This window comes from Emydura macquarii, unplaced genomic scaffold, assembly GCF_026122565.2.
Source record: "Emydura macquarii macquarii isolate MOO-44397 ecotype Brisbane River unplaced genomic scaffold, CSIRO-AGI_Emac_v2 contig_212, whole genome shotgun sequence".
Classification (NCBI taxonomy): domain Eukaryota; kingdom Metazoa; phylum Chordata; order Testudines; family Chelidae; genus Emydura; species Emydura macquarii.
The window spans coordinates 10,546,929-10,563,983 of NW_027130349.1; the positions used below are offsets into that span (position 1 = coordinate 10,546,929).

General features: G+C 44.3%; 1 protein-coding gene across 4 annotated transcripts in view; it reads left to right on the forward strand.

Annotated features, from left to right (window-relative positions):
* Positions 1-17,055, forward strand: part of PTPRM (protein tyrosine phosphatase receptor type M) — a 655,839-nt gene that overhangs the window by 293,705 nt on the left and 345,079 nt on the right. For all 4 annotated transcript variants that reach the window (XM_067547610.1, XM_067547612.1, XM_067547618.1 and 1 more), the window contains exon 7: positions 4,528-4,821. In XM_067547610.1, coding sequence (XP_067403711.1) covers positions 4,528-4,821 — 294 coding nt within the window. The remainder of the gene's footprint in view (positions 1-4,527; positions 4,822-17,055) is intronic.

Below are 17,055 nucleotides of genomic sequence, written 5' to 3' on the forward strand. Positions count from 1 at the left end.
GTCATCAATGGACATTACCTTCTGGTGCTGTAACAGGAGAGTGTTAATATTTGCTTTTCTTAAGTGGACACCCTCACACCACTGGTTTGAAATTCCACAGCTGTTCTCTCATCCAGAATCTTTAAAGCACTAAATCTGCTCCATGAAGAAACAAACTTTCTTTATCAGGCTGTAAGAGTTCAGTGAGAAATAACTTTTTCTGATTTAAACAGTTTTATTACCCTGGTATTGCTACCTGTAAATCCCTCCCCCTCCCAAATTAAAATGTATTTATTCCTTCTTAAATATGCATAATTACTATAGCCATTAAAAATATACCATTTTGGTTAAGCCAACTATTTTTAGAGTAAGATATAGTGCACCTGTATCTAGATGGTAGGATATTGTTAGGATATTATTGACTGGTCAGGTGTGTCTGCAGTCTTTAAACAGTCCCCACCCTGGGCTTCCTCCCTGGAGGCAACAGTTTTGCCCTCTCTGGGACCTTCAGCTTTCCTTCTGGGGGTTTATCACTGTCCACTAGGGGCCTATCTCTTTACTCTTCTGTTGGTGCGTCTCCAGCCCTCCCTGGGCTCAGTCTTTAAATAGTCCTGGCCCTGGTATGGGGTCATATCCCCAGGGCTTCCTCCTTGGAGACGCTCTTTTCCTGCAGCCCTTCCTGGGGTCAGTCCTTAATCAGTCCCAGCAGCCAGCCGAGAGTTCCCTCTTGCTCCCTCTGTCCCTATCAGCAGTGTCTTGGGCTCAGTTCCAACAGCCAGCCAGGAGCTCTCTTTTGCTCCCCTAGTCCCTGCCACCAACTGATGTCTGTGGTCCTGCTGCTCCTTCAGCCAGCCAGGTACACAGTCCTCACTCCTCCAAGTCCAGGCAGCAACTGAGTGACTCTGGCCCTGCAGCTCCTTTTATGTGAGCCTGCTGGGCCCAGACTGGCTGCTCCCTGCAGCCACTCTCGATGGCTGTTTCCCCACAACCATTCTAGGCTGGTTGGAGGACTTCTTTTCTGCTCCTTTCCTGGCATGGGTGTGGTGGAGCCTGAGGCTTCTAGCAGGGACTAGTCCATCCCATCATAGAACCCTATTCAATGGCCAATATTAAAATTGCCTCCACTGGAAAAAAGCATGCTGCTGCCAACTGTTGACATATGCAGAGGCTGGTACTTAATTGAATAATTGATCCAAACTCTTCATTGCCATACCTATAAACACCCCTTCTAGAAGAAAAAGAAGAAAAACTAAACTATATGAAGGAATGGCTTGGGTAAAACCTATGGTCATTCATCATTCTTAATCAGTTTGTTATATTAAGTTTAATATTTTAAAATATGCAGAAACAATATCTTTCATTACAGTATCCTTGACTACTTCAATTTTTTCTACTACAGTATATACTTAATTTCAGGACCATTATTTTTTAACCAATTGTCAATTAAAAATAAGTGCAATATGGATGATAGGTTTATTTTATGCATCCTCAACCTTTAGCTGGAAGATTACCTTCAGTGTAAAATCATGATATGTGCACGCTTTTGCTGGAACCACACCACTGAATTTAACTTATCTGGTGCTTTGGTCATAAGGGAATGAAAAAGTACCCCAGGGGATGAAAAAGCAATAAAATAATGTCTATTTCAAATACTTGTAAGACTTTAAATGAATTGGTGTAACTAATAACCTTTGTGACCTTTACTCCCTGAGTTTGCATTTTGAATGGCAGTTGAACAGCCATTACTAGCATTTGAAACTTGAAAGTAATTAACTGTTCTTTCAGCCTGGCTACATAAATGGCTTACGATGCTCTATAAAAGTGCCATTTTAAGTCCTGGTTCAAGAAACAGCCTTATGATTTAAATTAATGCTTAATCATTTTGCATTAAGTCAAAACTATTTAAAGATACAGAGTTTCTGCAGAAAGCTATAGTTTATTTACTTCAAAAGAATGTCAGTAAAACTAGAGTAAATTTCTAATCCCCAGAACTTGAAGCTAGAGTTTGTCCTATATTGATGCTGAGATATAATATATTTTTCCCTGTAAATTTTAAAAGTCTATATGATGTTGCTATACTCTAAATGTAGTAGTTTACCATTATAGTTTTAAACTTGATTTGTGTGTCTGTTCTAAGTAATAATAATTAGTAAGCATCTTTGAGAATCAGTGAGAATATCTCATTAAGGTGAAAATATGTAATGTACCTGTCTGTTTTGTGATGTCATGCTTCAGCATGGCATTTACTATCCAAGTGCAGTCATTGTTATTGGCACAGATCGAGGCTTGGGCAGCAGCATGTAAAATAAGAGGGAAAGATTTATTGGGTATATTTTCCAATAAAAGTAGAATATAGATCTTCTGCTTCTCAATCCGTAGGAGAAAATAGCAGAGCTTTAGTATACTTAGTGTACATCAAGTATGCTTCAGTAATAAATTAAGTATACTTACGCTACTTTTTGTAAGAGAAGTAGGTATTTGTTACTGTCTTAAAACAGGAGCTCCACCAGCTTAAATCATCAGTGAATCATTAATGCTTCACCCGGATCCCTATGGCCTTATCCTCACTCACCCTTTGTCCCTTTCCCTCCCTCACTTAAACTCCCACTTTGAGGCCAATCAGAAATCTTGAGAGGAACACACACACACACACACAAGCTCTTTTTTGTTTAAGTAGTGACACATTAACATATTAGCAAATGTTCATCCCAGCATCATGTTGTGATGAAGATAGTTGTGGGAGAACAAGTGTTCACACCTCTTTGTTTAAGTACTGTACATAAAATTAAAAAAACAAACAAACCCTGCCTGCTGTTTATAATAAATGGCTTAAATATGTTGGGCCAAATTCTTCTCTGTTACAATGGCACAATTCCGTTTCACTGAACCTGATTGACCACTGTGTTATAACAGTTTTATCCTGGTAAACCACTTGAAATCACTGAAGTAACACTGGCATAAAAGTGGAGACTCAGACTGATTGTGTAGAAAAAATGCATTAATCATTATTTACCTTTCAGGTGAGAGATGGCAGCCAAAAATTATAGCAGTTACTGAGCTTAAAAAGTTTAGGTGACTATGTACTAATAATACTAAGCAGATCTGTAGCACTTTCCATTTTCAAAGTATTTTGAAAACAAACTATTTTCCCCCACCCACCCATTTGGCATATGAGGTAGTATTATCTCTTTTTCATATCCACTAATGTTATATATGCCATCATGTGCCAGCAATGCCCCTCTGCCATGTACATTGGCCAAACTGGACTATCACTACGCATAAGGATAAATGGACACAAATCAGACATAAAAAATAACAACATCCATAAACCAGTGGGAGAACACTTTAATTCCACAGGGCATTCTGTCTCTGACCTGAAAGTTGCTGTACTTCTCCAAAAAAACTCCAAAAACAGACTTCAAAGAGAAACTGCTGAGTTAGAAATGATCTGCAAACTTGACACATTCAAACTGGGTTTAAACAAAGACTTGGAGTGGCTATCTCACTAGGGAAGGTAAATTACTTTGCTCACCCATTCTCACCTCCTACTCAATGGTCGTCATTAGGTCTTAAGTACCGGACTCCACCTCCCCCCTTGTTCTCAATGTACCTGGATATATATAAGATGCCTCTGTGTTACCTATTTTCTGTATTACTGCATCTGAAGAAGAGAGCTGAAGTCTCTCGAAAGCTTATGTCTGCAAATATTAAATTCGTTAGTCTTTAAAGTGCCACAGATCTCTTGTTGTTTTTGCTGTATACAGACTAACACAGCTACCCCTCTGGAACTCCTTTTCATAGTTAGGGACAGTAGGATTAAATGATTTGCCCAAGGTAGAGTCAGAATAAAAACAAGAATTCAGGAATCCTAGTCCCAGCTCTGGGCTCACTCAGCCCAGGTTAACAACACTGCCTCATATTAGATAGAAAAGTGCTGGATACTGAACATCCACTCTGCTCAGCTCAGATGTCTGAAAATGTCCAAGGTGTGAAGTAAAAACTGAGTTGTTTCGAAAATAAATATCCTCACTTTTTTGCATCACAATTAATATCACACTTCAGCAAGATGGCTTCCATCAGGAATAGACTCAATTATCCATTTTAATTAAAAATGTTACTTTTGAATAGAACTCAGAGTTTACACTGAGAGAGATATGTCTTGAATTTAGGTTTACCTCCCTTTTAAATTGTAAATGAAATGATGCTGGAAATACACAGGATTAACATCTGGTTAATAGGTAAAATATAATTTCAAGCAGTTTGGAATGTGTATATAAATGGAGTCTATATGTTAAAACCTTTCAGTAACATAACATGAAAAAGTACATTTAGCAAGTCTTGACAAGCAACAGAGTTTTATGTTGTGATTTAGCCTTACACAATAAATAGATAACTCAGACAATGTTTGTCATCTCTTATATTTTTTTGTTTGGTATTTTTAAGGCAGACCTCCAAATATAGTGAAGATTGTTGTTTGAATGTTTTGGAAGTAGAAACAAATATTGGTAGAATAACTTCATACAATTTTTGTTTTTTGTTTTGTTATAGAGCCACCTGTTCCCATTGCTCCACCTCAGCTGTCTTCAGTTGGTGCAACCTATTTATGGATACAGTTGAATGCCAATTCCATCAATGGGGATGGACCTATCATTGAGAGGCAGGTAGACTATCGCACGGCAAGTGGAAGCTGGTGTGACGTACAGCCAGTGGACTCCACAAGCTACAAAATCGGGCATCTGGATCCTGACACAGAATATGAAATCAGTGTGCTGCTTACAAGACCGGGTGAAGGAGGTACCGGATCCCCAGGCCCAGCTCTTAAAACAAGGACAAAATGTGCTGGTAAGTACTTGAAAGATGCCAGTTCACTGGGGTTCAAACCAGCAGGCTATTTTACTAACAATTGTCACTGTATAGCTTGAACCTGTATGACACAATAACCAAGTCCAGAATATATTTAAGTATAAACCATTTAGTGTTTGCGAATGGTGACCTTGAAGCCAACCTACAGTGTCACGGTACACTAAATCATACCTGTTTGTGCCTGGCAATAATTTGTGTAGAATACAGTATAGTTTCAAAACAGCAGACTTTCCTGATGTACAGCACACTGTTGGACTTCCTTCATTTCATGATATCCTACCTGCATCAATGCTAGCGTTTTATCCTTTATTTTCTGAGCTAACATTACAAGCTTTTTTTTAGCATCAGTAGCAGATTTATAAGTCTGTAGATGATGTGGAAAAATAGACTTCATAATAGCAAATACATTTACTGTTGTGTCTCCATTAATATATGGGATTTAACGAAGGGCTGCTTTCTCAGATGGCTGTCAGCTAGTCCTTTTGTTAAATGAAATACAGTTATCTACGTTGTTGTATAGAGACTTTGGCTCTTATATTGTTAAGTTGTAATCAGTACTGCTCACGTGCTTGTAAATGGATACAAAGCAGGGCTATAGTAGAAATAAAATTGAATAATAGTCCTGGGGAAAAGTAGCAGTGATATTAGCATTGCTATTAATTTGCTCTTCAGATGTAGGAAGAATAAATGAAGTATTCTGTGATACAAAACATTTTTGATGTCCGCATCTTCATTGTCACTTTCGATGGGAATTAGACATTTTGTTTTAAAAATTGAGAAGTTTTCTAGGGTGAAGTTAAGACTATGCGGACAGATTTTGAGAAACAATTTTCCTTTTCAGAACCCTGAATTAGAATATGCAAATCTGATTTGCACACACATTTGTTTCATGTTTGTTTCACTGGGCTACATGCAAATTTGCATATGAAAGTATAGTGGCCAGTTTGAGGTTGGCCTAGAAATGTATCATTCTGAGTCTTTACTAACACTGGAGATGAAGAAGGAGAGAAAGACATAGACTGGGATGAGGTTTAAAATTTATAATGTGAATTTTTCCCCCCAAATTTTGAATCCCTCTCACTATAGTAAAGCTGGCAGGAGACAGAAGGAAAAGCTCCTGAAGAAAAGGAAATGAAACCACTGGTATGAATTAATTTATTGATACTAGTCTTCAGAGAGCTCATGTATATATTACTCTTTTTTAAAAGATACAGAAAATAACTAGGCAGCTCTCCATTGGATTTGGAGATAGTTTCTTCTCACATAGCTGTCCAGGCACGGTCCAGTGATTAAACAATGTATTGCGAATAGAAACAATATCCATCAATGTGCAGATTATTCTGTATATGATGCCAAATGCAGACATAGTGACTTTTTCAGATTCCTAGTAATATGCTATTTTGTCCAAACTATATTGTAAAAATAGTGGCTAGTTTGTTGTTTTTGTGTATGTATGTGTTTGTTTTTGCTTACAGTGTTTTGGTTTTTTTGTTACCCCTCCATTCCCCCTACCCCTCCCCCCCCATCATTGTAATGTAAGTTTAAAACAATAACAACAACAAAAAGGAATAAAAAGGCAACACAAAATATCTATGTATTTCCAATATGCAAGATTTTCCTTATTAGAATATAATGATTTTAAGATACTCAACGTTTTGGTACAAAATCCATCACAGTGTTCCTTTAACAGGGGCCTCTAATCCAAGATGCCTTTCCTAAGAGAATAAAACATAATTATCTTTCCTGGGTAAATGTAGTCCTTTCAGGCTCACTCCAAGTACTTTAAAACCTAGCTACTTTTCTTTATATTTTGATTTCCTGCTCCTATGACTAGACATTATAGTTTCAGATGAATTAGTGAGAATTACTACCAAGAGTTTTACATGGAGAATACAGAACTTCAATTACATGTAGGTTCATCATGTGTTTTCTGTGGTCATTTCAGTGGCAGGTATTATGGAACATTAAGACAAATGCCCATTCTCATAAAATACTATTAACTGAAAATGTTTTATCTGGTAAGCTACTATAATATAGTCTTATTATTTGTGATTTCATTAAGCTAAACAGTAACGTCCTATATTCCTTTCTCAAATGAAATGCATGAATTGGGAGCTGAGTGAAAAATTGAAATTATGAATGACAATATTAAATCTAGCTCCACAAATTGGCTTTTTTATGGCAGGAGATACCGCTTTGAAGGTGTTGTGGTTGTTGGTTAACTACTAGTGAATGGCATGCTAATAACTGGCTCAAGGGGTTAAAAAAAAAAGATGCTGATTAAACTAATGGCAAAGTAATTAAGCTGGGTAGGAGTGAAATGATGCCATTCTCAAATGTGTACCATAAAATTAATAAAACAGGAGTCTTTTAAAAGAAGAGTCATTGCACCTTTGTAATTGATTTACTAATTGTATGCTGCTTGCCAGTTCCCTTGGGGCCTCCGCGGAGTACCACTTTGAGGCTTGAAGCAGCATGCCAGACTTTCAGTAATCGTAATAGTTCTCCAAAGTGCTTGAAATATGTTTTAATTTTGGCAGAATGAGATTTCAGGGACTTCTAATAGGCAGACAAGTGCTGTCTCTAGCGCTAGTAAATAAAAATATCTAAAAATAGAATGTAAAGGAAATAAAGAAAAAAAATCTCTCCAAAGTTGGCAGTGTCGTCGTCAGTGGAGGTACTCTTTGGAAAGTGCTTTGTTTCCTTGTGATGAAACCTAATATAAATGTGGGTGATTCTTCTTTCAGGTGGGTTGAGGAGATGATGTTCTGAGCTCGATTAGGGTTAGGCTGTGGGTTGGAGTTCGAATTTGAAAAAGCCATGGCTAGGGTTCAGTCACTGAAATCTCTTGAGTTTCTCTTGTAAGTTTTCTTCCGTATTGGGCTACGTTTGAATCAGATCCAGAAAAAATGCCCTTGCTATTTTTGGGTATGACCTGGTACTGAAACCTGTAGGGGTGAGTTTGGAATTCAGAACTTGAATCATAAGCCACCCCACTCCACCTCAGCCGAAGTTTGACATGGGGGGGAATGGTGACTACTGCTAAGAAAGCATCCATATATTGTGTGTGAGAACACTTCTGTTATACCCTACGTCACTGATTATTCTCGTGCTTTCATCCTCTCTACACACACATCTCTACATAGATTGAATGTAGACCAATTATGATTGTCATGAGAATGAACATTAGTTTTGTTCCTATATCTCAGTGGTAAGGAAATGTAAAAAAGGCAAAATATAGTGAATTTCCTTTAAATACCTTCACATAGTAAAGCAAAATATATGGCCATTAACGTGGCTCGGCACTGTGCTTGGGTATTAAACTACATGCTATCTCTTCCTTGTTTGCATGCTTTTTTTGTCCACAACTATATTATTATTTATATGCAATTTTGTTTAATTTGCCTTTTTACATGTTTGTTTTAAAAAGTGCTATTAACATACAATATCTGCCATAAAACAGCAACGAAATCCGAATTCCCATCAAATACCTAAGTAAGCAAGGCACATAATCATTACATAGCAACTTGAGCATATATTATATATTCTATAGATTTTATATATATATATATAGATCTTGTTGCTTTAGCTTTCTGCCATATAGAGTCTGTGTACTGAATACATTTGAAAGAACAAAAGAAACAACCCTAAAGAACTATTTAAGGTTTTGGTTCATATGTTTGAAATGAATCCCAGAAAGTTGATGTCCCAGAAAGTCAGCAGCATATGAAAATTCCATGCTAATAAGCCAGAAAGTTTAAAAGAGGGTAAATATGCTCTGGTTCAGAAAAGGGAAATGAGAGTAAGCATCCAACTGGCAAGCTGAGAGGTTTCTAAGCAGCAATTTCTCTTCCTTTTCAGAGGATGAGAATACCATATTGCAGCTTATTTTACAAATGAATACTGAATGCACGAAGAATAAGCTCTCATTTACCCAAAAAAACTAATTTAAAAAAATTCTAAATGATGCACTTAGTATTTTATGTTGCTGTTTTGTGTTTAAGGTGAACATCCACACGTCATTGCTCTGCCTGGGAAAATGGTTTGAGTGCTGGGAAGATGCTGTTGGAAAGGGGGGGGAGGTGAGGAAAGATCTTACTCCATCCTGTCTCTGATCATGGAGCAGCAGTGACGTAGGCGCTCTGAAGAGGCTCTCCACCCAATATCTAATGATCCCAACTCCACTTGTCATATTCTGGGGGTTAGAGCCATTCTCTTCCCATTTTCACCCCCCAGGGGAGTACAGAGGAATCAGTCTCTGCCCTGTGGGACTGAAATTTTTCCGGCTCTTATGCAGGCCACACAAATGGGTGGGAAAAAATTCCATGTGCTCTCTCCCACCATCCCACACCTGAATGAAAGCCAGGTGGAAACTGGCCCATAATTATACTAGGTTGATTACAGATGAATGAAAAAGTTTGAATATTAAGAATGTAAGCATGCAAATGTCAGTATATAAAAGGAAATTGAGTATGAATACAAGAAACTGTAGTATGGATTATAAATATGGAATAATGAATTAAGTGAAAAATATTAATAGAAGTAGGACTGTCAGTAAAGTTATGACTTAGGACTGGTGGATTCCAGAGCCAATGTACTCTCATTCATGAAATAATCCTTTTAAAATGAGTAAATATGACCATTTATCTAAAATATTAGTAACAGCTTTATTTTCAAATTTATAGTACAAGTTACTGGTATTTGAGTTAAGCCACATGTTAATATCTAACATCAAAGTGTCTTTCCAGCATCCTTTTATTGTTCTAAGAACATTAGAATATAAAAAAAATCTGAGTGTCAGTTCATCTTTATCATTGGGTCTTTTTAGCTGGATTAGATTACTAGAAAGAAACAAAGTTTTAGCCATTAATATATATATGGTGTTAAGTACACTTTAATTTATAAACTAATACAGTTAGGAAGTGTTTTGAGTTTGTGTATTTTTGTTTGGTTGGGTTTTTTTCCCCAGAAAGGATGTTCTGGAAAATAAAATAATGTTTACACTGGACTTTGTTAGCTGCTAGTGGTACTGTATATTGAGAAAATATTTAAAGCAAATGAGTGTAATAACTATTTGATGGGTCTTGAGTATTATTTTGGATATTAAAATTAATACATTTTTAAAATAAAAAACAAAATATCTGTCAGCGGCTGTGTTTGTTTTGACAGTTTCTAGAGCCATTTTGTTTGCAATCCCCTTAAAAGAAAAAAAAAGCCTGTTCAATAATTCACTTCATTACAGTTGTACAGTGTTCAATTTTAAGAAGATGACCTGATGCATTATTGGCATGTTTGGCCAAGTAAATGACAAAATATAACTTTTTCTGACCTGTGCATAATTATGGATAGCTTTCGAATGACAACTGGCTAAACTTGTACTATAATTACATTTCTATTATGAAAGCTTCATCTTTTTATCCTGACATGTAAAGCTAGATTGTGAAGAGCATTCATTTTTAGAAGAGGGAGAATTAGAGAGCTATAATTTATAATTCAAGATTATCCATAGAAGCATTTATTCTTTCAGAAGAACCTTTCATTGCCAAATCCCACTCTGCATTGTTAGTTACTTAAAAAAGAAACTGCCAATTCTTTGGGCATTTATATAATTGATTATAAAAGCGGATAAAAAGTGCTGCTTGTTTAATCCTGGCATACAGTAACTCAGAGTGACACTATGAAGCTAGATTATAATTTTTTTTTACATGAGCCTGGTCTCTGTCCCTCTAGCCACAATTAACACCATTCAGCCAGATGTAGGATCTCTATGAGGGTCCTCTGTGGAGGCGCAGGAGATCTGTGTTTCTACTCGAATTAGAGAATCGAAATTCTCTCCTTAGTCCAGTTATGGACAGAGATGAGCCTTTGCAAAAAGTCTGATTCCAAAGATTCCATTCTACATTCTTGTCTCTTCTCCAATGTTGGACTCTCATGACATTCTTCCTTTGGCCACTTTGGAAGTTGCGTACACGTGATGCCATTGGGTAGACATCAGGTGAATATGGTCAGGAAATACAGACTTTCTCAGGCTACCAGTAAGCAAGGTGCTCAGAACCAGATATTCTTAAAAAGCTAAGAAGTTTAAAATTGAAAAAGGGGTAAAAACCAATGACTACAGAGTATGGAGTCTTCGTCTGATTTTCATAGGATTTTTGTACTAGAGTTTTTATAGGTGTTATATGTATATATCCTAATGGGGGGCTTCTAGGCACTACTGGAATACAAGAAATGTCACCAACATCATCTCAACAAAGTTTAAATTCCACAATGGGATTTTGGGGACTGGCTAGTGTTTCAGACTGCTGGGTCCTAAAATATTTAGGGCTATTAAGATTGTAACCAACATAGAATCATAGAAGTGTAGGACTGGAATGGATCTCAGTAGTTCATTTAGGCCAATCCACTGCACTCAAGGCAGGACTAAGAAATAACTAGACCATTCCTGACAGGTCTAGTTTGTCTAACTTCTTCTTAAAAGCCTCCAGTGATGGAGATTTCACAACCTCCCTAGGCAGTGTGTTCCAGTGCTTAACTACCCTGACAGTTAGGAAGTTTTTCCTAATGTCCAACCTAAACCTCCCTTGCTGCAATTTAAGCCCATTGCTTTTTGTCCTATCTTCAGAGGTTAACAAGAACAATTTTTCATCCTCTTCCTTGTAACTTTTATGTACTTGAAAACTGTTATCATGTTACCCCTCAATCTTCTCTTCTCCAGATTAAACAAGCCCATTATTTTCAGTCTTGCCTCACAGGTGATGTTTTCTAGACCTTTAATTATTTTTGTTGCTGTCCTCTGGACTTTCTCCAATTTGTCCACATCTTTCCTGAAACGTGGATGGAGAACTTTACACAATACTCCAGTTCTATCTTCGAGTGATTGCTCATATCCATTCCCATATAGGTGTGTGCGCGCTCTGTGCACAGTTTCCCGGAACTTTTTTGCCCTTAGCAGTCCTGGTAGGGTCGACTCAGGCGCCCCCTGGAGTCCCGCGCCCATGTCATGGTACATAGGGCACTGCCGACCCCACCGAGCCCCAGTTCCTTCTTTCCACCCGTTGACGGTTGGTGGAACTTTGCCTCTTGCTTGCAAGTCGCAGACCCTTAGTAGTTTTTGTCATCCAAATTAGTCAAGTTAGTTAGATAGTTTAAGAAACCCTCAGGGGTTTATTCTCCGCGTTGGGCCATGCCTGGCTCAACCGGTTTCAAGCCCTGCACCGAGTGTGCTAAGCCGGTCCCTGTGAGTGACCCTCACTCACGCTGCCTCCGATGCCGCGGGGAGCAGCACCGCAGGGACAAGTGCAAGATTTGTGGAGCCTTGAAGCCGCGGACCCAGAAGGAGAGAGAGGCGCGGCTGAAGGCTATCTTGATGGAGTCCGCTCTTCGTCTGGTCTCCGCACCAGCGAGGTCATCTGCGGCACCGAGCATTTCCTCGATGCGGAGCGCTCCACCGGCACCGACATCGTCCACCAAGAGGTCGGCACCGAAGCGCCGCAGGGAGACAGCGCACAGGGACTCCTCCGCACCACCGACCTGGCACCGGGGGAGTCCAGAGATGCCCCAGCCACGTGCCGTCGAGACTACTCCGGCACCGGCATCTCCACGCAAGGAGCCCTCCCCGACTCCCCGGAGTGGGGCAGAGCCCTTGCAGGGACCGTCGACGCCGGAGGTGTTCACCGCGGCACACGCCCTCATGGACCTGCCCACGCCTCCGTCCCACCCTCAGCCGAGGATGGGACTTGCGTCTCGGGGTAAGCCCGCAATGGGTGGACCCGGTGGGTGGAGGAGACAGGAGTCGAAGTCTCCCCCCAGACGGTCGAGGAGGGTTGAGAGTGCGGGCTCCCCTCCCAGCTCCGGAACCCAGTCGAGCTCCTCGACACCGCGGCACCGTGGAAGGTCGAGGAGCTCACGGGGGACAACGACTCCATCCTCCGTCGACAGCCCGGCTCGGCACCGCAGCCCTCGGCACCAGTCTCGATCCCCGGCACCTAGTCCGGCGCGGATCCCGGTGCCCTCCACGACGGCACAGCCAACGTCATTGGCGCCACCGCCGCCAGCTTCACCACTGCCGACCATGGCACCGCCGGCTGCATCATCGCTGACCATGGCACCGCTGCATCCGGCACCGGCGCCCCCGGCACCGCTGCATTCGGCACCGGCGTCCTCAGCACCGACGCACCGGGCACCGACACGCAGTCCATCCCGCAGTCGGTCCCGCTCCTCAGGTCGGCACCGATCCCGGTCCCGATCCTCTCGCCGGCACCGATGGCACCACTCCCGATCTCCAGGGGGCAAGCACCGTTGGAAATCGTCCCGGGGCAGGAGACACTCGGGCTCGAGCAGCTCCTCTCCGCGCCGACACCACTCACGACAGCACCGACACTCGCCATCGTCATCAGCTTCTAGGAGCCGCTCTCCTAAGACCAGGAGCAAGCGCCGCTCCAGCGGATCCGGCTCCAGATCACGGCACTGGGTAGCCCACTCGGCACCGATGCCAGCGCCAGCGTGGCCCCAGGGACCTTGGCAGTGGCCTTATTGGGGCCCCTGGGGTACACAGGTGGGACAGGCGACGGCTTCGCTTCAGTCATCTGTGGCGCCGCCACCACCTCCTCCAGCGTCCCACCTGGGGAAGGATCATCCCTCGGATGAGGGATCTGATCCGGAGGAAGGCCCCTCCACAGGGCCCATTCCTCAGTCCTCCTCCTCATCCCCGGACGATGTCACCTCCTGGGGTCACAAGGGTCCGTGGCCAGATTTCAGAGCTCACCAGGACATGCTCAGAAGAGTTGCAGGCAACCTGGGGTTAGATCTCCAGGAGCTCTCCGAGGAGGAGGATCCCCTATTCGGAGCCTCGGGGATGGTAGGCCCATCTAGAGTAGCCCTCCCTATCCACAAGAGGGTGCTCAAGGTGGCCAAGTCCCTCTGGCAAACTCCGGCCTCGGTTCCTCCCACTGCCAAGGGAGCCGAGAAGAAGTACTCCGTCCCTGTGGAGGGAGTGGAGTACTTATACATTCACCCTGCACCGTGCTCTCTGGTGGTGGACGCGGTCAACCAGAGAGAGACAAGGGGGTCAGGCCAACACCCCTAAGAATAAGGAGGCCAAGAAACTGGACCTCTTCAGCCGGAAGGTCTATACAACGGCGTCTTTCAGCTGAGGATCGCCAACCATCAGGCGCTCCTAGGGAGGTACAACCTCAACCTATGGTCCTTGCTGCAGAGGCTCGCCGAGGTCCTTCCGCAGGTCCTGCCCCAGGACAAGACCGCGTATTTCATGGCGGTGTTAGAGGAAGGGGCTGCAGTGGCAGGAGCAGCCCTCAACTCTTCCAGCGACGCGGTGGATGCTGCTAGTCGGGCCATTGCATCGGCCATCACCATGAGGAGGGCCTCATGGCTCCAGTCTTTGGGTCTGTCCCAGGAAGCCCAGCGCACCATCCAGGATCTTCCCTTCGATGGAGCTGGACTTTTCTCGGACAGAACTGATGACAAGCTGCATGCCCTCAAAGATTTGAGGGCCACGCTGCGCTCCCTGGGGATTTACACCCCTCAGGCCTCGAGGCGACAGTCTCGGCCTCAGGCCCAGCGACAGCCTCAACCACCTCTGAGGCAGACCCGCTCAACCCAGGAATGGTCGGGAGAGGTTCCAAGGCCCTAACCGCCGTAACCGTTCGGGGTCTTCGGCGGGGACCCAAGGCTCTAATAAGGGCCAAAATAATAAAAAATATTTTTGATGGTGCGCAAGGGGGTGGTACTCTTACTTGCCCCCTGTCTCTCAACCGACCCTTTGCCCACAGATTGCGTCCGTATTACGTCCACTGGCAAAGTGTCACTTCGGACCAATGGGTCCTTGGTATAGTCCACAGGGGCTATGCCCTACAGCTCACGGCCTTCCCTCCGGACTCTCCTCCGGTCCAGTCCCTCTCCAGGGACCCATCGCACGAGCACCTCCTCACTCAGGAAGTCTGCTGCCTCCTTCAGCTGGGAGCGGTGGAGGAAGTTCCTCCAGGGGAAAGGGGACAAGGGTTTTACTCCCGGTATTTCTTAATCCCCAAGGCCAAGGGGGGCCTGAGGCCCATTCTAGATCTCCGCCGTCTGAACAAGTTTATCAGACGCCTCAAGTTTTGGATGGTCTCCCTAGCCTCTGTCATTCCTACCCTAGACCCAGGGGACTGGTATGCGGCCCTCGATCTCAAGGACACATATTTTCATATTTCTATTCTACCAGGACACAGAAGGTTCCTAAGGTTCATGGTTGCTGATGTCCACTACCAATTTACAGCCCTGCCATTTGGCCTTTCGTCTGCCCCCAGGGTTTTTACGAAATGTATGGCGGTGGTGGCAGCGCATCTGCGCTGCAAGGGAGTCCAGATATTCCCATACCTGGACGATTGGCTGATCTGGGGCAGGTCCGGGGCCCATGTCAGGAACAGCCTGGAACTCACGTGTGCAGCATGCACCGACCTGGGTCTGCTCATCAACGAGCCGAAGTCCATTCTCACCCCGGTGCAGCGCATAGAGTTCATTGGGGCCACACTAGATGCCACCCAGGCCAGAGCCTACCTTCCGAGGCCCCGCTTCGAGGCAATGGCTGCCTTAATAGACGACCTTCACAGGTCCCCCACGACGACAACCAGGTGATGCCTTTAGCTGTTGGGACACATGGCAGCCTGCACGTATGTGGTGCGGTTAGCTCACCTCAGACTCAGGTCCCTTCAGATGTGGCTAGCCTCAGTTTGTATGCCCCAATCAGACATCCTCTCAACAGGATAGTCACTTTACCCACCCCAATACTGGCTTCCCTACTTTGGTGGAAGGACCCGAAGGAGGTGTTGAAGGGAGTTCCCTTCAGGGAGGTGGTACCATCAGTGACCTTGATCACCGACGCCTCCGACGTGGGGTGGGGAGCGCACATCACTGGCAACCTCAGTACCCAAGGGCGCTGGTCACCAAGCGAGATGTCCCTGCATATCAATGTCAGGGAACTCAGAGCAATCCGCCTCGCTTGCAAGGTCTTCCTCCTGTTCCTCCGGGGCAGAGTGGTACAGGTCCTAACAGACAATACGGCAGCCATGTTCTACATGAACAGGCAGGGGGGAGCACACTCCTCGGCCCTGTGCCAGGAGGCCACATTGCTCTGGGACCTGGCGGTGAGGCACGACTTCCACATAGCTGCCTCTCAGCTCCCGGAGGTCAGGAACGACGAGGCGGACCGCCTCAGCAGATCGTTCCTCCCCCGGCACGATTGGTCACTACACCAGGAGGTGGTGAATTCCATCTTCCACAGGTGGGGGGTTCCCCATCTGGACCTGTTCGCATCGGCCTGGAACAGGAAATACCCGAGGTTCTGCTCACTCCGAGGGCGCGAACCGGGCTCCATTTCCGATGCGTTCCTGATAGAATGGACGGGGGCCCTCATGTATGCTTTTCCCCCCCGTCCCCTTGCTATCCAGAGTCCTCTTGAAAATTAAGAGAGACAAGGCAGACATCATACTGATCGCCCCAGCTTGGCCGAGACAGCACTGGTTCAGCATATTGCTGGACCTGTCGATAGCCACGCCCCTGCCGCTTCCGAGGCGTCACGACCTGCTCTCCCAGGACCAGGGTCGCCTGCTCCACCCGGACTTGGACTCCCTCCACCTGACAGCGTGGAGACTCTGTGGTTAATGGAGGGTGAGAGAACCTGCTCCATTCAGGTGCAGCAGATCCTGCTTAGCAGCAGGAAACCTTCCACCCAGGTGGTGTACTGAGCCAAGTGGAAGCGGTTTACATGTTGGGCTCAGTCCCGGGGTATCCTACCGAGCTCCTCGCCAATACAGGTGATTTTGGAGTACCTCCTACACCTGAAGCTGCAGGGCTTAGCCCTGGCCTCTCTCAGGGTACACCTGGCGGCCATCTCGGCCTTCCACCAGCCGATGGAGGGCAGATCCCTGTTTTCACACCCCATGTCATCTAGGTTCCTTAAGGGGGTGGAGAGGCTTAATCCCCAGGTCCGTGACCCGATGCCTCCTTGGGACTTGAACCTGGTCCTTGCCATGCTGACAGGACCCCCCTTCGAGCCCTTGGCAACATGCCCATTGCTCGTACTCTCCTGGAAGGTGTCCTTCCTGGTGGCCATTACATCAGCCAGAAGGGTCTCTGAGATAAGGGCCTTAACCTCAGAGCCTCCCTATACGGTTTTTTACAAAGATAAGGTCCAATTGAGACCCCACCCAGCCTTCC